The sequence below is a fragment of the Phlebotomus papatasi genome, chromosome 4, assembly GCF_024763615.1.
Source record: "Phlebotomus papatasi isolate M1 chromosome 4, Ppap_2.1, whole genome shotgun sequence".
NCBI lineage: Eukaryota > Metazoa > Arthropoda > Insecta > Diptera > Psychodidae > Phlebotomus > Phlebotomus papatasi.
In genome coordinates, this window is record NC_077225.1 from 109,095 (window position 1) to 134,086 (window position 24,992).

At 39.2% G+C, this 24,992-nt stretch overlaps 1 protein-coding gene across 1 annotated transcript; it reads left to right on the forward strand.

Annotated features, from left to right (window-relative positions):
• The first annotated feature begins 15,349 nt into the window (after positions 1–15,349).
• LOC129808428 (uncharacterized) lies at positions 15,350–24,436 on the forward strand. Its single transcript, XM_055858202.1, has 5 exons — positions 15,350–15,379; positions 18,541–18,638; positions 18,696–19,686; positions 20,074–22,230; positions 22,438–24,436. Exons 1-5 carry the CDS (start codon positions 15,350–15,352, stop codon positions 24,079–24,081), a joined length of 4,920 nt encoding a protein of 1,639 aa, XP_055714177.1. The 3' UTR covers positions 24,082–24,436.
• The last annotated feature ends 556 nt before the right edge of the window (positions 24,437–24,992 follow it).

A 24,992-nucleotide genomic window follows, 5' to 3' on the forward strand; every position in this document is an offset into this window, starting at 1 on the left:
GTGACCAATTTTTAAACCTTTTTGTCGTTTCAAAAAAAGTAATTGTATGTTTCTATTATTTTCCGATATATTCTTTACACGATTAACGCCATTTGCAGTTCGCATATATAAAGTACTTTGCATTATATTATTGTTAAATTGTCTGTTTGCAATATAATTAAATTGATCCACGTGAAAATCATTAATATACTCCATAGGATTTAAAATTACTTTCAAATTTTCATTATTTTTGATTGAAATTTCGTTTGAGTCATCATAAATACTATTTTCAATATTACTTACATCCATATAAATAATTTCTTCGTTGCTATTATGTTTATTAGGTACTGTCGTTGGAAACATAGTTATTCTACCACTATTAAATATGTTGTACAAGTGTCTGCGTAGTTTTGTATTTTCATAAATGATATTACTAGGATTTATATTATTTAAAAGAGTTATACTGTTTGCTATAGCGTGAATTCCGCAAGAGGTACCGTCGATTTGCTGATTAGTTTTTGGAAATGTTATACGACCAGCTTTCATTGCTTCTGGGTATAATTTTGATAAAAATCTTGTAGATTTTTCGTCCAGTCTATTCCAACCTAGAGAATCATACACATATATATTACCCTCATCGTACAAAGTGGTTATCCAATGACCAATCTCTGAAAGTCCTTTTGGTTCCAAAAAGACTATTTGAACACATCTACTTGATTCATCAATTTGAATAACGTGTTCTAATAAATCTTCTGAAAGCATAAGTAAAACACTCTGCATGAAATTTGGAAAAGTTTTATTCGCCATTTCCATAAATAAATTTATATGTATATCTTGAAGATATTCCGAAGGATCAAGAATTTCTTTAAAAATTCCGTTATATTCAATACTATATTGTTCAGATAAACATATTTTTGGAATTTTTGGAAATTGGAATCATTTGAGCATACTTGTTTGAAACATTATTATTTTTAGTTTGAATTTGTAGTTGTGAATCTATACTGTTTGAGCATATAATTTCATTATTCTGGGGATCTCCTTCATCGTTATGAAGTTTTGTATCCGTATCAACTATATTATAAATTTCATTTTGTATTTTATTTTCTAATGGCATATCAGTAATACTGTTGATATGATTTTTAAATTGAATATCAACCTGTGTATCCTTACTATAAATGGATTGAATTTTTTGGTCAATTTCGCTACCTTTTATCTCTTGGGTTTGTGTATCAATTTCATGATGTTTGATATCATAATTGGCAACTGGAATATTTTTTTCAATGTTGATATCTAATTGTGTATCTGTGCTATGTATATCTTTGACATGATTATAAAGATGTTTGTCAATTTGTGTTTCCACACTATATACTGATTTAATTTTGTCATTATCATCTTGGTCAACGATGAATTCAATTTCTTCAGTATTTTTCATATAATTGATATAATTTTTGTCAATTTTAATTTTAAATAGTTTATATAATGGTATATGCTCCAAATATTGTAAAGCCTCTATTACAACGGCTGGTCTTACAGTTTCAAACATATAATGTGACTTGTGATCAGTGTGTCTTTTTAATTTTACTTGAACTGTTGACATGTTGTCAAATGTTCTCGGTAAAACACTTGTCATATTATTCACTTCAACGGGGATATGTACTACGCTGCCTTTCAAACCTTTCTGAGGATTTAATACATATTTTTTTAATTCGCGTATTTCCATAAAATTTATAAATGGTGCAACCATTCTTTCCTCAAGGTCAGTTAATTTGCTAATGCATTCTGGAATTTCTGGAAATGAGAGACCATTTGCTATTGCTAAAGGTGGTAATATGTTTTTATTTAGGGAATTTAGACAAGTTGTACAACAATATTCAGATATAAGTAAAATATTATTAAGATAATTTTTATCGGAATATTTACATTTTTCAACGTTTAATTTCTTAACTGAACGTTCGAAGAACAAGCCTTCGCAACATCCACAAATATATTCTGGTACATCTTTTTTTGCCTCAAGAAAATCTAAAATAGTATTATTTTTTGACCTATTCGTGTCTTTAATATTTTTTTAAGTTTATTTTTTAGTTTGTCTCTGAAATTAAGTACTTGATATTCATATGAATTATTCTTATCTTTAGCATTATATTAGGTGAGATTCTTAACAATCTCACCTACTATAATCCTAACAAAATCTCATGTCCTCCGATTGGCCCCAAACTTTGCCAGAATGTGTTTTGACACTTCCTGATCACGAATATATGGATGGCTAAAAACCGTTCCCGTCCGTCCGTCCGTCCGTCCGTCCGTCCGTCCGTCCGGCCGCTCTTTGGAGCTTAATAGCTCCTAAACTAAAAGAGATATCGACTTGCGGTTTTCGGCAAAGGTTATATATCGTATGAAAATTGCAACTTGGTGCATTGACCCCCCACCCCCCACCCCTCCTTCCGCCATTTTGAAGACCCCCCTTTTTTTGTTTTCTTAATAGCTCCGCCCCTATGGCATCAAGCGGGCTCAAATTTTAGTATGTTATAGCTGGGCCTTAGAGCTTTCCATCAATACTAAACTTAAGGTCCCCCGACCCCCCTGACCCGAGCTATAAGGGTCCAAAAAAATTCTTAAAATGGCCATAACTCCGGCTCTAATTGTCAGAATTTAAAAATTGAGGGCTTTTTGGAAAGCTCTCATGAAATGCCACTTTTCCTTCTAACATCTCAAGTTCGTGAAACAGTCGAAAAACCAATTTCAATATCACATAACCTCAATTATCTCGACTGTCGCTTAACCGATTTTGATGATTACTTCGACATAATTGTAGAGCACATTTGTCTCTACATTTTGTCCATACATCATTTTCCACTCAGACTACGCTATCACTCAGATTTTGCCGTTTAAGTGTGAAAAAATTGATTTTTCCAATAATAACGCTTTGAAATCACTCAGATGCCAATTTGACTGCCTCTACTCCACCAAGACACTTAAAATAGGGTTTTAAATGGAAAGTCCCACAAAATACAACAATTCTTTGATATAGTTGAAGTTCAACAAATGACTACTTGGGGAACTCTGGATGAAAAAACGAGTTAAGAAACAAAAAACCTCGCTTATCTTGGCTTCTGAGTAATCGATGAGATCATGTTCTATGGGAAAATTATAGAGAACATTCTGGTCTACATTACACCCATATATCACTTTTGTGCCAGTTCATCCAAATCCTTGATATTTTGGTTTAAATACAAAATTTGTATAATTTCACGAATTTGATTCAAGATAACTGAATGGCGTCTCCCAACTTCAGCTCTAAATCGAATTTGCATGCACTCCGAGTTAGCTCACTTTAAGAATCTCACCTACATAAGCCGGTTAGGATTATATGTCCCTTTTTGTATATATCCCTTCGCTTTGTTCTACGTATTCTTTTAAATGACTGTAGTCTCACTGATATACACCTAACTTTTTTGTTTTTAAATTGCTTGTTAATCATTAAAGTAAAAGATTTAGGAACTGTGTTTACGGTGGCATGCAATGCTTTTTCATACCTAATTTTTCTGAGAATATTTTCAGGCTTACTTACTTTTGGATTCCTTCGTTCAGTTTGATGTCTTTTCCTCCTATCAGAATTCTCTAATGCTCTCTTTTCGGGGTTCTTTTCTCGTTCCAGCTGATGTTTTCTTTTTCGAATGTCGTTTTCTTTCCTTTTTTTCTTAGGATTTCTCTCCCGTTCCTCCTTATGCATTAATTTTCTCTTTTCGTTTTCCAGTTTTTTTTTCTTTGGATCTCTTTCCCGTTCCTCTTTATGCATTAATTTTCTCCTTTCGTTTTCCATTTTTTTTTTATTTGAATCTCTTTCCCGTTCCTCTTTATGCATTTTTTTTCTCCTCCGGTTTCCAGTTTTTTTTTATTTGAATCTCTTTCCCGTTCCTCTTTATGCATTTTTTTCTCCTTTCATTTTCCAGTTTTTTTTTATTTGAATCTGTTCCGGTCGTTAAAGATTCGAAAGTGAGCAATTCCGCGCAATCTTTGACTGCGGCTCACAGCTCAAATTCCCGGTTTACCCGAATCGCCGAAATCAGCTGCTCGTCTCAAACTGGTCTTTTCTGACCATCCTTCTTATCGTTTTGGAGTTCATGGAGTGTGCATCAAATTCAAGTGATTGTGAACATTTTTAAAGTAAAGTGGAAATTAAAATTATCAAAGTGAATAAATTGTTGAGAAAAAGTAGGAGAAAAGAATTGAGCTAAAATCTGTGAAGTTTGTTAAAAATTAAATAAAGAAGAATTGAGTTAATTGGTTAAGGGAAAAAAGTGCTTTTTTTTCTGGAGAGACAACGGGACTTGGCGAGACAAAGACTTGTCCACGAGGTTCATCATAGTCGATACCACGTTTTTTCCTCCTGCTGGACAAGACGATATCTCATCATATTTTCCCTGGGAACCTGGCATCGAGATCTGGAACCCAGGAGGAATAAAAAATTTGTTCCTCCCTCGCCAGATAGGCCGAAGATATTCATTCTTTTCTCAATTATATTCCCAGGTGAGGCTAATCATTCTGAAGTTCCCCTTCATCCTCCTGCCTTTCTGAGGGTTTATCTAATACAATATTTCGTGCATTTATTTGAAGGTGAGTGTCCAATTGGTGACCGCATCCAAGCCCCCAATATAGGGAAGGGACCCATTGTTGACACAAGGCAATTGTTTACATCATTCTTTACATTTTCTATTTGAAGGTTTGTGTGACCACCCACAAATTTGGTCCTTCGAGACCCACCGAGGGATTTTCTCCACGCTTGAATTCCAATTTGGGGAAGAATCCTGAACTAGGAACCAGTTCCAGTTTTTCCAATCCAATTCGGTCAGCACCAGCTTTCACCATGGTCATCAAGAAAAGAGGAGGAGTCATTTCCGCAGTGACCCGTGTGGAAAAGTACATCAGTGAGCTTTCCGAGTCTGAGCTCCCGCTGATGGTCAACCGAACTATGCTACAGGGACAGATGGACTTAGTGAAGTCCATGAAGGAGAAGTATGCTGGACTGCAACAACAACTCGTGGCAGAGATGTCTGACGATGAACTCATCGATCAAGAGCTTGAGGCTCAAACAGCGTTCTTCCAAAGATGCGACAACATTGTCAGCAAAATTGGCCAGATTTTGGAAGCTCTCCCGGAAGATGTCAAATTTCCAGAGCCCTCCAAGCCTTCAACCTCCAGTTCATCATCATCTGGTGAGTTACTTGAAATGATGAAGTTGATGCTAGCTCACTCCGATCGCCAGAACAAGTTGCAGAATCAGCGCCTGCAAGAGCTATTCTCCGCCCAAAATGGAAATGGAGGTAGGATCCAACCAATTATTAACCCCTCTGTAACAAAATTGCCACATCTGAATACCCCCACATTTGATGGCCGCTTTGCTGAATGGTACTCATTCAGAGATCGTTTCACATCCAGTATTTCAAATCACCCGTCACTTAGTGATGTGCAAAAACTTGAATACTTACAATCCTCCTTAAAGGGATATGCCTCCTCACTTGTCAAAAACTTACCCACCACTGAGGCCAATTATACAGTTGCTTGGGAAATTCTGACAGATCATTTTGAAATCAAAAACGAAATTCTTGCTGACCACATTCGTACCTTCTACAACTTGCCTCATATGAATACACTCAATACGCAATCACTTGAACGAATTTATCAAACCATGTCTGAAACTATAATGGCTGTTGATACTATGGGATACAAAAATCGCGATCCATGGCTGATTCAATTCGTTTTGGACCGACTTGATTCGGAATCAAAGGTTTTATGGGGTCGGGAATGTAAGGACAAAGATCCAGATCTGAATCAATTCCGCGAATTCCTAAATCAGCGGCGTATAGACGCCAAAAATCAGTCCCAATCTGCTGCCAAACCTTCCCAGACACCCGCCAAGCCATCTTCTGCTGATCGCTCCACTCCAAAACGTCAAGTATCTGCGTTCCACAATTCTACAGGCTCATCAAACTGCCGATGTTGCCAAGAACAGTTCCATCCATTATACAAATGTCCAAAATTTCTGGAACAAAATCCTACCGAGAGATACGAGACTGTTCGTAATCTCAGCCTATGTAGAAATTGCCTAGGGCCACACCTCACCAACTCCTGCACATTTCACAAGTGCAGAAAATGCCAGGCAAAACACAATGTCTTATTGCATGACAAATTTACTGAATTGACCACGCCTAAAAATCCTCCATCAAGCTCCAACCCAACTCAGGACACTACCACCAAAGAGGTTCCACCATCTGCCAGAAAAACCGATACAATACCACCCTTCGCATTTGCCGCCTCCACTTTACCTACCTGCGGCACTACTTCAACATCATCGAAGGTGTTTCTCGCCACTGCGGTTGTGGATATCCTCACTAAAGATAATACGAAAATTCCGTGTCGTGTCTTACTTGATGGAGGTGCGCAAGTTTCAATCATGACCACAACTCTCTATCAAAAATTGAAACTTCCAAAGCTCCAATCCGATATTTCCATCTTAGGCGTAGGCAATCAGCCAACTCCAGTGAGACATCACGTTCAAGCCACTATATTCTCACAAATAACTGGAGATCCATTCCTCGTGGACTGTTATATAATGACAAAGATCACCGGCAGCATTCCCAATTGGCCAGTCAATGAAAACGACTTCCAAATTCTGACCAATGGCTGACCCTAATTGGGCAAATCCACAACCCGTGGATCTTCTCATTTGCGGAGATGTTTATTGGGCGAGTTTCCTAAATCGAACAATTCAGTTAGGCCCAGGTCTACCCCACCTCCGAGAAACGGTATTTGGATATGTGATTGTGGGCGAACACCGTCCGCCTGCCACTGACATCCGCCATGTTTGCCACAATCAAGCCACCGCGCTCGACGACATTTTACGTAGATTCTGGGAAGTTGAAGAATTTTCAACCGAACCTCCACTAACTGATGAACAAAGACTTGCCGAGGAACACTTCGTGAAAAATCATAAGCGTACACCTGAGGGTCGCTTTCAAGTCCAGTTACCCTTCAAAGAAGATCCAAACTGTCTAGGTGATTCGCGACCACTTGCAATACGCCAATTCATAGCAGTCGAGCGAAAATTTGACAAGAATCCAACACTGAAAACGCTATACTGTGAAGTCATTCACGATTATCTTACGAAAGGCTGGATTGAACCAGTACCTTTAGATTGCCTTTCCTCCGCCTCGTACTACATGCCCCACCATGGGGTTTTGAAGAACTCCTTAACGACGAAATTAAGAGTCGTTTACAATGCGAGCACGGCTACCACCACGGGACTCAGTTTAAACGATCTACTCCTAACTGGACCCACCGTTCAACCGGAACTCATTATGATCTTGTTAAGATTTCGACGCTTCCAATATGCTATGACAGCTGATATTAGCAAGATGTACTTGCAATTAGTCATGGACCCAAAGGATGTTGATTATCAAAGGCTAGTTTGGAGAGATAATCGTAATGAGCCAATTCGCGACTTCCGTATTACCAGGGTGTGTTTCGGGGTGGCCTCTTCACCATTTTTTGCCACTCGAGCTCTGATCGAGTTAGCCAACCTTCATGAAACCACCCATCCATATGCTGCCGCTGCACTTCGTGAGTCTTTTTACGTGGATGATGGGATTTTGTCAACTCCCTCACTCGCACAAGCAATTCAAACACAATCCGAATTGATGGAAGTCCTAAATAGTGCAGGTTTTGTCCTAACCAAATGGTCTGCTAACCACTCATCCTTGATCCCTAAGATTGATACTGACTCAAAACCAGAAGACGTCCAAGTCACAGATTCCGTAATCGGAGCCCTCGGAATCGATTGGGATTATAGGACGGATACTTTCCAATATACATCTCCCATTGAACCATCAGACAACCCTCTAACTATGAGAAAATTGGCCTCGTCTATTGCCAAATTGTTTGACCCTATGGGTCTGATAGGCCCAGTCGTGATCGAGGCCAAGATGTTGCTGCAGGAAACTCATAAGTTAAAGCTAAAGTGGGATGATGTTTTGCCAAATGAAATCGTCCTGAAATGGAAAGAATTAACAAACAAGCTGATATTTCTCAAGGATGTCCGAATTCCACGGTGGATTTCTACAATCCCCGACCCTTCCAAAACTGAAATTCATGCGTTTTGTGATGCCAGCCTGCGTGCGTACGGAACAGCAATATACATCGTTACCTACAATACCTCTGGAAGGATCTCTTCTCGCTTGCTGTTAGCAAAATGTAGAGTGTCTCCCATTAAGCCTCTGACGATTCCGCGTTTAGAACTTTGTGGTGCCCTGCTTGCTGCAGACACAGTATCAAAATTCCAAGACCTCTACAAACCCAATGCAGTGCACTTTTGGACGGACTCCACCATTGTCCTTTACTGGCTCAATAGTCCTCCGGAAGTCTATAAAATTTTTGTAACCCATCGAGTCCGAAAGATTCTACAGTCATCCACGGTTGATCAGTGGCGTCACGTCCCCACTTTAGAAAATTCAGCAGATCTAATTTCTCGAGGCTGCTCTCCACAAGCTCTGGCAGGTTGTCATTTATGGTGGAATGGTCCCCAATGGCTGTCCGATTCCTCTGTGTCATGGCCTCCTCCATTTATACCATCCTCGCATGTTACCGAAGAAGCACGGTGCCTTGTCTTATCTACCAAGGATAATGGTCAGAAAGAGTCACTGTTAGATTATCTGTTATCAAGATGTTCTTCACTTCCGAAAATCCTGCGGATAGTAGCTTATTGCACACGCTTCGGGAAAAAACTCAAGGCGCTTCGAGACAATAGCCCTTTAGATCATCCCTCAGGGCCGATTTCTGCTTGTGAAATGGAAAATTCCTTGCTACAATTAATCCATTTGGACCAACAACACCATTTCCATGAGTTCATTTCTCATCTGAAGAAAGCAAACCAAATTCCGTTTAAATGGAGATTTCTCTTGAGCCTCAATCCATTTCTCGATGACAGTGATACCTTAAGAGTGGGAGGAAGAATTCAGCGATCTCAAGAAGACTTTGATGTGAAGCACCCAATTTTGCTTCCCAAATCCAAATTGACAGTGATGATTGCGCGCAGGGAACACGTGAAACAGCTCCACGCACCACCTACTCTTCTTCTCGCCACTCTTCGCCAAAAATATTGGCCACTATCGGGACGCAATATTACCAGGAAAGTGTATCATGAATGTTACACGTGTTTTCGGGCCAAACCGATTCCAACCGAGCAAATAATGGGAGACTTACCCTCATCGAGAGTGAATTTTACTCGCCCATTTCATTCAACCGGTATGGATTTTGCAGGTCCCGACTCCATGCTTTCCGCCGCAACCCGGGGAGTGCGTTCACGTCGAACTGGTAGTCAGAAAGCGTATATAGCCATTTTCATCTGCATGGCTACCAAGGCCTGTCATTTATAAATTGTAACCTCACTGTCAACCGAGGCATTCTTCGCGTGTCTTCGTCGTTTTTCCGCAAGACGTTTAACACCTAGATATATCTTCAGTGATTGCGGAAAAAAACTTCCAAGGGGCATCAAACGAACTCACCAAGCTCTTGTCTCAGAGCTCGCTCAACGCGAGATTGTCTCATCCACCAACGAAGAAGGAATCGTTTGGAATTTCAACCCACCATTATCACCACACCACGGAGGTATTTGGGAGGCTTCTGTAAAGTCCACCAAATACCATCTACAACGAATCACCAACTCCTCACCACTTTCTTATGAGGAGTTGACCACCATATTGTGCCAAATAGAGAGTGTTCTCAACAGTCGTCCCATTTGCACTCTCAGCAACGACCCATGTGACCTAAACTTTCTAACTCCAGGTCACTTCTTAGTTGGGGCATCAGGGAATGCTCCCCCAGATCCTCAAGTAATTCACATACCCGGAAATCGACAGTCAGCTTGGCAAACTTGTCAAGCAAGAGCGCAAGAATTTGCTCATCGTTGGCGCCTTCATTACTTAAACACCTTGCAACAGCGCTCTAAGTGGAGAGTCACGAAGGAGAACTTGGCTCCGGATCAAGTGGTTTTGCTTTTGGACGAAACCAATCGTGAAGGTTCGAAATGGACTCTGGGGAAAATTGAATCCACTCATCCAGGAGCCGACGGCTATGTTCGAGTCGTCACAGTTCGCATGGCAAAGGGAGTTTACAAGCGTCCTGTGACAAAAATCGCCTGCTTACCAACAACGGATGGAGATCCTGCTCCTGCAACCAGAGAGCAGCCCGGGGAGGATGTTCCGGCCGTTAAAGATTCGAAAGTGAGCAATTCCGCGCAATCTTTGACTGCGGCTCACAGCTCAAATTCCCGGTTTACCCGAATCGCCGAAATCAGCTGCTCGTCTCAAACTGGTCTTTTCTGACCATCCTTCTTATCGTTTTGGAGTTCATGGAGTGTGCATCAAATTCAAGTGATTGTGAACATTTTTAAAGTAAAGTGGATATTAAAATTATCAAAGTGAATAAATTGTTGAGAAAAAGTAGGAGAAAAGAATTGAGCTAAAATCTGTGAAGTTTGTTAAAAATTAAATTAAGATGAATTGAGTTAATTGGTTAAGGGAAAAAAGTGCTTTTTTTTCTGGAGAGACAACGGGACTTGGCGAGACAAAGACTTGTCCACGAGGTTCATCATAGTCGATACCACGTTTTTTCCTCCTGCTGGACAAGACGATATCTCATCATATTTTCCCTGGGAACCTGGCATCGAGATCTGGAACCCAGGAGGAATAAAAAATTTGTTCCTCCCTCGCCAGATAGGCCGAAGATATTCATTCTTTTCTCAATTATATTCCCAGGTGAGGCTAATCATTCCGAAGTTCCCCTTCATCCTCCTGCCTTTCTGAGGGTTTATCTAATACAATATTTCGTGCATTTATTTGAAGGTGAGTGTCCAATTGGTGACCGCATCCAAGCCCCCAATATAGGGAAGGGACCCATTGTTGACACAAGGCAATTGTTTACATCATTCTTTACATTTTCTATTTGAAGGTTTGTGTGACCACCCACAGAATCTCTTTCCCGTTCCTCTTTATGCATTTTTTTTCTCCTTTCATTTTCCATTTTTTTTTTATTTGGATCTCTTTCCCGTTCCTCTTTATGCATTTTTTTTCTCATTTCATTTTCCAGTTTTTTTTTATTTGAATCTCTTTCCCGTTCCTCTCTATGCATTTTTTTCTCCTTTCATTTTCCAGTGTTTTTTTATTTGAATCTCTTTCCCGTTCCTCTTTATGCATTAATTTTCTCCTTTCGTTTTCCAGTTTTTTTTATTTGAATCTCTTTCCTGTTCCTCTTTAAGCATTAATTTCCTCCTCTTGTTTTCCATTTCCTTTTTTTAAATTTTATTTTCTTTCTTTTGAATGTTGCTGTTTTCGTCTTTCATTGTCTCTCTTCTGGAGTTATGCGCTTTTTTTTGCAATTTTTAACTGTTTTTTTGAATTTTTTTTGCAAGTTTTCTTTTTTTTTATCTGAAATTTCATTTGAATTTTTTATTTCGTAATTGTTTTGAGATATCATTTCTGTATTTTGGGTATCCATACAAATTCTGTTTTGTAAACTTGAATTGTGATTTGTTGATGTATAAGGCAAGATATTTGTTTTAGAACTACTTGAATAAACTGAAATCACCGAACAAGGCGTAATTATAAAACAAAATTCTTCCTTATACTCAAAGTTCCCATAACAAAAATTATATATCAAAATATTACATAATTTATTGGGATCTTCATAGCCACATAAAACCGATTTTCCATTTCTTGTAACAAATTGACCAAATTTACCTCTTCCATGACTATCAAAAAAGTAATATAATTTCTCAATTTTAAAAATTGAAATACATATATCATTACAAGTAATAACTCCATAGTCATAAGTTTTGAAAAAAATAATAAAGCAAACAACAAAGATTGGTTTTCCGATTTTCCTAGAATCTCTCCCTGAAGTTCATTTTTGTTTAGAATAGTATTCAAAACAAATTTTTTATTAAATACTGTTAGATTTTTAGGCATTTTTTCAATATTTAAGTAATCACATGTTTCATTTTTCATTAATTCTAAATAAATTTTATTACCCTCAATAAGTATATTGTCTAATGTATGATTTGACCAACTATTTAATTTTGTTTCGAATGCCCAAATCATACTTGCAACTGCATTGGCACAACATTGTTTATTATTCGAAATTTCACTAAATAATTTTGTATTGTCCTGAGTAAAATTTCCAGTAATAAAAATTATAGGGTATTCTATTCCTATTGATGCGAAAAAATGAGAATTTTGTGGTATTTTTTTACCTTTTCCACCTTTTTTTTGTGCACCTCCATTTAATGTCTCCACATAATTGTGAACATTTAGTTTGGCCGGAGCCTTTTCTCCCGATTGTAAACCATAATTTTTGGTTTCAACCGGGGCGACCTCGCCTCCTGGAACAAGCCAGGGAGCGGAAATATCTCTATCTTCTTCAGCAATGCTTTATCTGAAACAAAGGTTAATAAAATCATTAGAGAGTTTTCATTTCTAGTCTAAAACATTTATTAGTATCATCTAATACAATCAAATTTTAGCGTCAAATTCCGCGTATTATTGCAATTTGGACACTTTGTTTGCTATTGTTTGAATTTTGCTATGGGGATATTATATTGCATAGTGTAACGTAATAAGTAAATATTTACCTTTGGAAGATATAAATCGACGTACTTTCACAAGCACTTTTCACTACTCAATAAAATTAAACACTTGAGGTTCTTTAATTTTCACAGTTTTTAATTTTTGTTTTGCCAGACGTGGCGACTCGATCTCAACAATGACGTGACGCTTATGAATGAATGAAGTTTGCTACAATTTGATAACTAGTTGACAATCATTCGCCCATACCCAGTGGTCATCCACACATTACAGTATGCTTGACTGATGCATGACATGAATGCTTACCCTATCACTGTCTCTTATGGGAAATTTGTACATAAACCTTACACTTGTTCGTCATCAGAAATGCATACATGTAAAGTATATGTATAACTACCCAATATGCATATTTTTAAACCTTGAATGTAGTCAATAAATAAATAAAGGAAAAGGACAGATAATCCTAACTGGCTTATGTAGGTGAGATTCTTAACGTGAGCTAACTCGGAGTGCATGCAAATTCGATTTAGAGCTGAAATTGTGAGTCGCCATTCAGTTATCTTGAATCAAATTCGTGAAATTATACAAATTTTGCATTTAAACCAAAATATCAAGGATTGGGATGAACTGACAGAAAAGTGTTATATGGGTGAAATGTAGAACAGAATGTACTCTATAATTTTCCCATAGAACATGATCTCATCGATTACTCAGAAGCCAAGATAAGAGAGGTTTCTTGTTTCTTAACTCGTTTTTTCATCCAGAGTGCCCCAAGTAGTCATTTGTTGAAGTTCAACTATATCAAAGAATTGTTGTATTTTGTGGGACTTTCCATTTAAAACCCTATTTTAAGTGTCTTGGTGGAGTAGAGGCAGTCAAATTGGCATCTGAGTGATTTCAAAGCGTTATTATAGGAAAAATCAATTTTTTCACACTTAAACGGCAAAATCGGAGTGATAGCGTAGTCTGAGCGGAAAATGATGTATGGACGAAATGTAGAGATAAATGTGCTCTACAATTATGTCGAAGTAATCATCAAAATCGGTTCAGCGACAGTCGAGATAGTTGAGGTTATGTGATATTGAAATTGGTTTTTCGACTGTGGCGCCCCTGGTGTTGCTCCCACGAAGTTCAAATATTTTAGAAAGTTGTAGCATTTGGTGAGATCTTTCGTTTAAGCCCTCATTCATCAAAATCGGTCACATAGAACCGGAGATATGATTTTTTGAATTTCGTGAACTTTGACCCCTCATATCTCCGGTTCTATTGAAACCACAGCGTACTTACGCATCATTTTGGAAACGTCCTAGACTGGACTACAACATACTAAAATTTCATTAACTTGCACAATGCCGTTTTTGAGAAAAATGTCTTTGAATTTCGATGAATTTTGACGCTATCACAGTGCCACCTGTGGTGACTTTTTGAACTTCCATCTGAAAGTGCTCATCGAGACGAAACCAAAAAGGTAAAATTTAGATCGCTATGTGAGTTAGAACCGGAGATAGAGGCCGGTCAACGTTCGAACTTTGACCCCTTATAGCTCGGGTCAGGGGTTATGGATCGACTTAAGGTTTTTTTTGTTTGATAGGTATAATCAACGACTACAACATACTAAAACTTCAGCCCGATTGCATAAGGAATTTTTGAGTTATTTAACTTTTAAGATTTAAAAATTTTCTTTTTAATAATAGCGCCCCTAGCGGTGGTTTTATGAACTTGCGATGTTAGAAGGGGAAGTGGAATTTCATGAGAGCTTTCCAAAAAGCCCTCATTTTTTAAATTCTGACAATTAGAACCGGAGTTATGGCCATTTTAAGAAATTTTTTTTGACCCTTATAGCTCGGGTAAGGGGGGTCGGGGGACCTTAAGTTTGGTACTGATGAAAGCTCTAAGGCCCAGCTATAACATACTAAAATTTGAGCCCGCTCGATGCCATAGGGGCGGAGCTATTGAGAAAACAAAAAAAGGGGGGTCTTCAAAATGGCGGAAGGAGGGGTGGGGGGTCCATGCACCATGTTGCAATTTTCATACGATATATAACCTTTGCCGAAAACCGCAAGTCGATATCTTTTTTAGTTTAGGAGCTATTAAGCTCCAAAGAGCGGCCAGACGGCCGGCCGGCCGGCCGGCCGGGAACGTAACTTAGCCCCCCATGCCCATATATTCGTGATCAGGAAGTGGCGAAACACATTTTGGCCAAGTTTGAGCGCGATCGGTCGACATGAAATTTTGTTAGGATTATAGTAGGTGAGATTGTTAAGAATCTCACCTAATATTGATATACATTTTAAGTTCTCACAACACATGGGGAAGTCAAAATGTCAATGTCACACCCGACGACAGCCAACTTGTCAGTCCAAATGTCATCTATTACTTGCATATCTTACAAATGCATTACAAATTAGTGTGGATTATGCCTTACAATTTGTCAGGCATGACAAAGACAGTTGTGGATTGACCACTGGGTAGATGAAGTTAACTATAAATCGATTTAATTGACATTAAGTTGACAATCAATCGCCCATAGATGAAGTTTTTTTTTCGTTTTTAATAATTTTAGCAAATATTCCAATGTTTTTATTTTTATTATCTCGCTTTCTAAGTATTAATTAGATAAAGGATGTTCAGATATTCACACCTTCAACCAGGCAGTGGTGTAATATCAGTTCTTGTCAAGAATATCTTCAAAATTGTGAATGCTTCTATGGAATGAGACATAAAATAAAATTAAGAAGATGACAATGGGAATTGCTGAATTGGCGAAGGTTAGATGAATTTCTTTTTATCTCAAAGAAGCTTGAGAGGTGACTACAAATTTTCTACTACAAAAATTCCACAAATTTTATATTTAAATCAAAACATCAAGGATTTGGATGGACTGATAGGAAAGTGATATATGGGTGAAATGTAGACCAGAATGTACTAGTAGTGTAAATCGAGGTTGAATACAATAAGTGTGTGTAGTAGTGTTAGTGAGGCACTCACACACATAAACCCTACTCTGGCGTCACGGCTCCGAAAAGTTACAATCGGTGACGTATTATGGTGTGTGTATGGAACTAATACAAACTGACGAGCAGGTTCTTATCATGACGTCATTACCGTGGGGTCCATAACCTTAGATTGACGTTATATAAAATATGTTGTCACCTCCATCCCTCTTGAAACATGAAGCGACATTATTGTTGATGCAATAATTTAATGCTGATGTGTGTGTGTGTGTGTGTATATTTCTGAATTGAAATTCCTATGGCCGTTTTTAATAACCGACTATCACCTATTATGTAAAATGTAAAATGTAAAAGATTTTCGCGAATGTTCTATCTATTTTAATTTGCATGCTTCTCTTTCTCTGAAGTCATTTTTCTTATAATGTATGCATAAAGATTTTCCGTGTAGTTGGTATGAATCCCTGTTGCTTATGTTTGATGATCAATCATGCTTGGCCGGAGATATTACAGGGTGGGGGTATACTTGACTGATAGTTACTAATATGAATACTCCTGACTACTTATCGTAAAAATGTTTGCCTCTAATGAGGGACGTGTAAGTGTGGAAAAGAGTGAGAGAGTTTAAGGTGGAGTTGGGAGAATTTGTCAACGAGTGCAATTTTTATGCGCTGTGGCATTATTCATTCTGCCTGTTGAATTCAAGGAAGATCAGGTGGGAAAAGTGATATTCTTCGGTCGTCCTCACGATCCCTCGAGAGTTAAAAACAAAAATGTTATTTCATTTCACATAAATTCTTCTTTTCGCATAATTTTGATGAAAGAATCTGCATGCATATTTTAATGATCGATATGATTTTATATTAGTCTTTTAAATAGTTTATTGAGTCGAAAAATTAAATTTACTAACACATGTTTAGCTCGATCAGATCTACAATCGATGACGTAAAGTGGTGTTCACCAAACATTTCTCCATATCGTGGAGAGATACAATCGACGCCTTGTGGGAGTATGAGATTTGTACTTATACTCATGTTTTCATTCAAGGGATTCCATATGATCACTGACGTCATATTCAGTGCAATATTCCACTGCAATGTTGGCTCTAATTTCTTCACTATCACCCATCAAGAAAATATTTCACAGGGAGAAAAAATGTTGGGCTATGAGACATACTCACACCAAACAATTCTACACATCGTGCACACAAACATTTAAATTACCAATTTACCACTATATGGGAAATGAGGAAAAAGAGTCATTCTATAATTTTATTTTATAATGTTGTTGATATAGATTAAAGAGTATAGTGGATTTTACAACTATTAACATTTTGAAGGCTCGGACAAAGAAATTTTTTCAACATCTGTCTAGTTCGAGCAAAATTACAATTGATCCTCCAAAGTGGTGTTCTCCAACATTTCTCCAGGTCGAGGAGAGATACAATCGATGACGTGTGGGAGTATGTGGTTTATACTCATACTTACGTTTTCATTCTGATTGTTCCGTATGATCATCGACGTCATAATCAATGCAAAACCCGTCTGCAAAATCTGCTCTAATTTCTTCTTCAGGTCTAGACAGCAAAAACAGACAATTCTACTCATCATGCGCGCAAAGATTTGAATTACAATTTTAACACTGAATGGTAAACGATGAAAATGCACCGCACACAGTTTTGTTTCATATGGAGATTAATACCACTTGAAATTATAGTCGAGTCTCCAAGTGTTAACAGTTCCTAGGCAAAGTATATTTCTCCACCATCCAGAAATGCAACAGTTTACATATGCGTATTACATAACAGTTTAATCTGTAAATCTGTGTAGAGGTGGGACAGTATCAATGATTTTTGATATTCAATTGTTTAATATCTACAGTGAAAATTAAAAAATGATCTTCCAATCAATTAATGAATAAATGTGAATTTTTCACAATGATGATATTAACCTCTCCCTAATATTTCATCCCAAAATCTTGATTGAATTTCTCTATTGAGGAAAATTCACAATCTAAAAATCGCTTAAGCTTGCATTTAACGTTTCCCACAGGATATCTGAGAGCATGTGGTGACGTTATTTGATAAAGATTTTGATACTTGACCATTTATGCATATGACAACTGTATAGAATTTCCATTCTATAAGACCTCTTAAAAATAAGAGACAAAAGACGGTTGGATTTTGAATATGCATGGAGGGAGAGAGAAGGAGGAAAAAGTGGTGAATAAGATCAGCTGGAAAGAAAGTAGGGGAAGAGCGGGAACCAGTCTGGGAGTTACGTAAGACTTGATTTTTGCAAAGAGACGTGAGGAGAAAAGTGTATAAATTTATTTGTGAATTATAAATTAAATATTAGTTCAAACTACAGAAAAATTTACGTGACGTAGAGTTAAACGTGTTCAGTTCAATCTAAGAGGAGAATATTTGTAAATAAAATAATTGGTGAAGGTGAAAAGTGTGTTTCACTGCCTCAGTGGATTTGGAAAAGGGCATTTGGCGGTCATCGAGGAAACGTCTTCTGGAAAATCCAGCCGCCTACGTTCCGGATCACTGTTGAAGATATTTAATAAAGGAATATATATTTCCAGGTACGTGAATATCACAAACGGTAGAAGGAAGCCCAAGAAACACACAGTCCCTGACAGATTTATAACACCACAATATATTTATAGGTAAACTGGGCAGGAAGAAGAGGGTATTAGATATCACAGAATCCTATCACAGAGAAATTATTGTTTACCACAGGTAATTCTCCACATCAGTGGTCCTTCGAGCCGGATCACTGTTGAAGATATTTAATAAAGGAATATATATTTCCAGGTACGTGAATATCACAAACGGTAGAAGGAAGCCCAAGAAACACACAGTCCCTGACAGATTTATAACACCACAATATATTTATAGGTAAACTGGGCAGGAAGAAGAGGGTATTAGATATCACAGAATCCTATCACAGAGAAATTATTGTTTACCACAGGTAATTCTCCACATCAGTGGTCCTTCGAAGGAAAAGAGACCCCAACGAGGAGGCTTCAGTCACACGGCATCAGCCACGAGAACCTCGCAGTTTCGCTTGTTGACATTCGCACTCTGAAGACAATTGCCTTGTAGAAAAATCTTGGATATCTGCAGAAAATCTTTGGCCATTCACTGGGTATCCAGCAGAATTGGAAAGGAACTCCACGAAGAAGAGGACAAAGAAGCAGCTCCAAAGATGGCGAGTATCAAGAGTCGAAGCGCATATAAAGGGCAACTTACCAGTGTAAAGACAGCCATATCCCGCTACCATGAAGATGAAAGTCTGTTGAGTAGAGACGGTGCTCGAGCGTATCTTGAGACGAATTTGGAGATTTGTGACAGAATCAGGGTTCGATACAATAGGGTACAGGATGAAATCATTAACCAAGCTGAATCAGAAGAAGAGCGCGAAAGGGAAATTGAGGAGCAAAATAATTTCCTATTGGAAATTGATGAAGCGGAAGAGAAACTGACTGAACTGATTGTCAATATCAAAGTCAATGAATCTGCAAAGAAAGATCTTTTCCATTCAACCGTCATTGAAGATGAACGAATTGACAAACTTCTCGATGGCTTCTCAAAACTCGTAGAGCGTATGGATGGTAGTGAGAATTCCAAGTATTCGAAACTCGAACCAGTGAAAATCCCCACATTTAACGGAGAGCATGCGCAGTGGCGTTCATTCAAAGAGATGTTCATCAATCTGGTGGACAGCAACAAGAAACTGTCAAAGACGCAAAAGCTGTACCATCTCAAGACGAAGTTGACAGGAAAGGCCTTTGACGCCATTGATCATCTCGACATGTGTGATGAAAGCTACGACATAGCGTGGGAAACCATCACAAACCGATTTGAGTGCAAGAAAAAGGTCATAAACGGTCACATCGAACGCATCAAGAGCCTACCTACTCTGAAGAATCCTATCGTCGATGATCTCAGGAATATCTACGATGTCTCCACGACGACTATCAACGCAATGGACGCTTTGAAGGTCAACACTCGAGATCCGTGGATCATCTACGAAGTCCTGAGCAAACTCGATCACGAGACACAGACGCTATGGTCGCAGGAGCAGTCAGACGTGCCAACATGGGACGAGTTTAAGGTATTTCTAAATAAACGTTGTAAAGCTTTAGATTTATGTCCATCCACGTACACTAGTAATGTAAACAGTTCAGGTTCAAAAGTTCAAAATCAGAAACCAAAAATTGTAAAGTCCCTCACGATCTCTAAAGAAAATTCAAGTCAAAAGCATGAGTCATGTAGCGTTTGCAAGAAATCCGCACATAAGTTGTGGAAATGCGGTAAATTCAAGTCATTTCCTGCAGCCAAAAGGCTCGAAACTGTTAACAATTTAAATCTTTGCATGAATTGTATATCAGAAAGTAGATCCCAGCATGCTGTAGACAAATGCCCTTATCCTCCTTGCAAGCATTGCAATAAGTCTCATAATTATTGGGTTCACGATGCTCTCTCCAACCCCCCGTCAAAGGTTACTCAAGACAATCCTCAATCAGTTTCCGAGGATCAGAAGAAACCAGCCGTGCTGAGTAGCTTTCTTCCGTCAAACAAGAGTGCCAATGGTGAGATTCATCGCTCTATTTTGAAGACAGCATGTGTAAGAATTCTGGATTCCCAACAAAATGTCCATGTGTGTCGCGCCCTTTTGGATTTTGGATCCGAGATTTCTGTGATGACAACCGAATTGTGCCAGAGATTGAGATTGAAGTTGCAAAAGTCCCCTTACACTCAAGTTGAAGGATTTCAAGGACAAGTAAGCAGCCTCAAGCATCAAGTGAATGCAATCCTCATCCCTCAGGAAGGAACGCAAATTTCTTTGCAATGTCAGGTTTCACAAAAGATCTCCACCAATTTGCCTACATCTCAGATAAACCCTCGGGATGTAAGGGTTCCCACAGGATTCGTGCTCGCTGACCCAGAGTGGCATGTGTCTAGGCCAATTGACCTACTCATCGGAGCAGCACACGAAGACGAAATTATGCTGGACGAAGTTTACAAGATGGGCCCAGGAATTCCATCACTCAGAAATACCGTCTTCGGTTGGGTAGTTTACGGAAAATGGCAGCCTAATGGCGCACAATCAGCAGACACTCCCCCCGTTTGCCACACAATATCCCTGAACACCATCGATGAGACCCTCAGGAAATTCTGGGAACTCGAAGAACTCTCAGAAGAATGTCCACAAACGGTCGAGTATAGGGAAGTGGAAGAATTATATTCAAGTACGACAAAAAGATCGGAAAACGGTCAGTACAATGTTCGTCTACCTTTGAAGGGAAACTTCGGTGAACTCGGATCTAACCGAAAGCGAGCTTCAAGGCAACTGAACTTCCTAGAGAGAAGGCTCTCACAGAATCCTCAACTATACAAGGAGTACTCTAATATCTTTGAAGAGTATCTGAGTTTGGGAATCATAGAGAGAGTGCCTCTGATCGAGCCTCAAGCTAAGTCATATTACATGACACATCACTGTGTTGTTCGAGAAAACGCGTCATCCACCAAAGTCAGGATCGTTTTCAACTGCGGATCTGTTTCTGAGACCGGCATAAGTCTCAACGATGTTATCAAAGTGGGGCCTGTCGTTCAACCGGAGTTGATAGAGATCTTGTGGAGATTTAGACGATTCCCGATTGCACTATCCTGTGACATTGTCAAAATGTATTTGCAGGTACAACTCAATGAGGATCACAGAGATTTGCAACGTTTTCCTTGGCGAACATCACCAAGTGAACCAATCATGGACTACAGGTTCAAGACCTTGTGTTTTGGCAATGCTGCGTCACCCTATCTTGCCACAAAGACGTTGATCAAACTTGCAGAAGATGAAGGAGAAAGTTACCCACGAGCAGCAGAAGTTCTTCGGAACAATTTTTACGTGGATGACTGTCTATTGTCAGTGGAGACCACAAAGGAAGCGATCGAGGTGCAGAAAGATCTCATTAGTCTTCTCGGCAAAGCTCAAATGAAGCTATCCAAGTGGCAATCCAACTCTCCGACAGTACTTCAAACATTGCAAGAAAGCAACACAGAGGCAAAGGAAGTCTCAATCTCTGATGGCTGTGTGAAAGCACTAGGATTGATGTGGAATCCGTCAAACGACACCTTTTCATTTCAAGTCGATACAATGGTCGAGAATTTAGTTCCAACCAAGAGAAATATCCTGAGAGTGGTGGCAAGGATTTATGATCCGCTAGGACTACTAGCCCCCATCACAATCAACGCGAAATTAATCTTGCAGAATCTTTGGAAGAATGAGATTGACTGGGATACCGAGGTTGAGGGAGATATTTTGCGAGAGTGGAAAAAATTTATTGCCTCACTACAACACATTCCGTCTATGAGAATATCTCGATGGACATCGAAAAACGAAAATGTTTGTGAAGAGCAGCTCCACATGTTCTCGGATGCCTCCAACCTAACCTACGGAGCCGCAGTGTACCATGTCACCAAGGATGTCTCAGGACGAATTTCAAGTCAGATGTTGACGGCGAAGTCGAAAGTTGCGCCAATCAAAACTAAGACAATCCCTAAGCTAGAACTTTGTGCAGCAACACTTGGGGCCAAACTGTTAGCAAAGGTCGCAAAAAGTCTGAAAATCAGCAAGGTTTATTGTTGGGTAGACGCCAAGGTAGTTCTTGCGCAAATTGCATCCGCTTCAAACAAACAAGACGTTTTTACCAAAAATAGAGTGACAACGATCAGAGAGTTGACAGCTGTTGAATGTTGGAGACACGTTCCCACAAAAGAAAACCCGGTAGACCTCATTTCAAGAGGAACCACAGCCATGGAGTTGGATAACTCATCATTGTATTGAGAAGGCCCTCATTGGTTAAAGGAGAGTGATTTAGCCTGGGAAAGCAAGGAAAGTGTTCCACCAGCAGTCGAGGAGTCACAAGACATTTCAGTCGCTACACTCACTGTCAACAAGTCAGAAGGAAATTACATTTTCACTACCCTCGTGTCAAAAATAAGCAATTTATCCAGAATGAAGAGAGTTCTTTTGGTAATTTGCAAAGTTGGCCAACTCTTGAGATTCAGAGCATTGAGGACTAAAGGTCATGCAGGAGCTCATCCGAATCAACCCACAAGTCATAGTGCAGCAGACTTAGTCTGGGCAGAGAATCAGTTGATAAAATGGGACCAAGAATCTCATTTTCCGGAGCTCATTCAGGATCTCATGAACAACAAAGCAGTGACCATCAACAGCGCAGCAATGAGAAAGTTGCACCCGTTTCTGGATGAGGAGAGAATTTTAAGGGTCGGTGGCAGATTGGGACATCTGGATGATGACTACAACACCAAATATCCAAAAATTCTCCCACGCAGTGATTTGACAAAGCTTATCATCCGAGAGATGCACTTATCACTATTGCACCCCGGGCCACAGCTATTGCTAGCTCATTGTCGAAGAAGGTACTGGCCAATAGGTGGACGTCATATTACAAGAAACGTTGTCCACATGTGCAAGGCGTGCTTCGTGCACAAAACTTCTCGAGAAAACCAGATAATGGCAGACTTGCCTAAACACCGAATTTCGTTGGTAAGGGCATTTTCCAGCGTGGCCATTGATTGCTGCGGGCCATTCTTTATTAGAACAGGCGCCGAGTCCCGTGGACGCACTCAAAGGATCGACATAGTTGTCTTTGTATGCACCTCAACCAAGGCAGTCCACCTGGAAATTATAAGCAGTTTGTCATCAGAAGCATTCATGAGCAGCTTCAGACGATTCACTTCACGTAGAGGAATTTGCAAAGAAGTGTTCTCAGATAACGGAAGGAATTTCCTAGGAGCATCACGTGAACTTCAACGTCTGTTAGCAGAAGAAGCTCAAACCATTCAAGACCAAACAATCAACCAGAACATTACCTGGCACTTTCAACCGGCTCGTTCTCCGCACTTCAACGGATTAGTCGAAGCAGCAGTGAAGTCAGCAAAGACTCATCTCAAGAAAGTTATTGGCGAGCAACGACTAAATTATGAGGAATTTTATACAATTCTCACACAGGTCGAAGCCGTGTTGAATAGTAGGCCGATCACCATTCTGTCGGACGATCCCAGAGATCCACAACCATTGACTCCGGGTCATTTTTTGCTTTTGGCACCACCGACTCAGCTGCCTGATGAAAATCTTGCATCCGTGAGGATGAACCACTTGACAAGATGGCAATTGTGTCAGCGGATTGTACAAGATTTTGTGAGAAAGTGGAGGCTATCCTACTTGCACACACTTCAAGAGCGCTCAAAATGGCACACGGAGAAAGAGAACCTGAAGGTGGATGACATAGTGATCTTACACGATGCTTCCATAGGAACCACCAAATGGACAACAGGAAGAGTTGTTGGAGTTCACACTGGAGGAGACGGGAAGGTGAGAGTTATTGACATAAAAACCCCGACAGGCACCTATACCAGGTCAGTGACTAAAGTTGCCAAATTTCCAACATGTGAGAGTCACAATCTCCCCCGGGAGCATGTATAGAATTTCCATTCTATAAGACCTCTTAAAAATAAGAGACAAAAGACGGTTGGATTTTGAATATGCATGGAGGGAGAGAGAAGGAGGAAAAAGTGGTGAATAAGATCAGCTGGAAAGAAAGTAGGGGAAGAGCGGGAACCAGTCTGGGAGTTACGTAAGACTTGATTTTTGCAAAGAGACGTGAGGAGAAAAGTGTATAAATTTATTTGTGAATTATAAATTAAATATTAGTTCAAACTACAGAAAAATTTACGTGACGTAGAGTTAAACGTGTTCAGTTCAATCTAAGAGGAGAATATTTGTAAATAAAATAATTGGTGAAGGTGAAAAGTGTGTTTCACTGCCTCAGTGGATTTGGAAAAGGGCATTTGGTGGTCATCGAGGAAACGTCTTCTGGAAAATCCAGCCGCCTACGTTCCGGATCACTGTTGAAGATATTTAATAAAGGAATATATATTTCCAGGTACGTGAATATCACAAACGGTAGAAGGAAGCCCAAGAAACACACAGTCCCTGACAGATTTATAACACCACAATATATTTATAGGTAAACTGGGCAGGAAGAAGAGGGTATTAGATATCACAGAATCCTATCACAGAGAAATTATTGTTTACCACAGGTAATTCTCCACAACAACTGAATGGTCATACTATACTTTCATTTTAAAAAAACGTACATTTCCCATCCCTAGTATATAGTTCTAGCATTTAAAAAAGGGTCTGGATGTTCGAGAAATTTTCCAGTACTCTTCTTCGTCTTGAGTGTTAAGCATCTAAGTCCGTGAAGTTAAGTTAAGTGAAGTTAAGTCATGTCAGGTGCAAGTGGAAGTGAAATGTTCAATAAATTGGGGCAACTGTACGCGAGGAGTAGAAGCATAGACGATATGATCGAACTAATAGTGCGTGATAAGAAC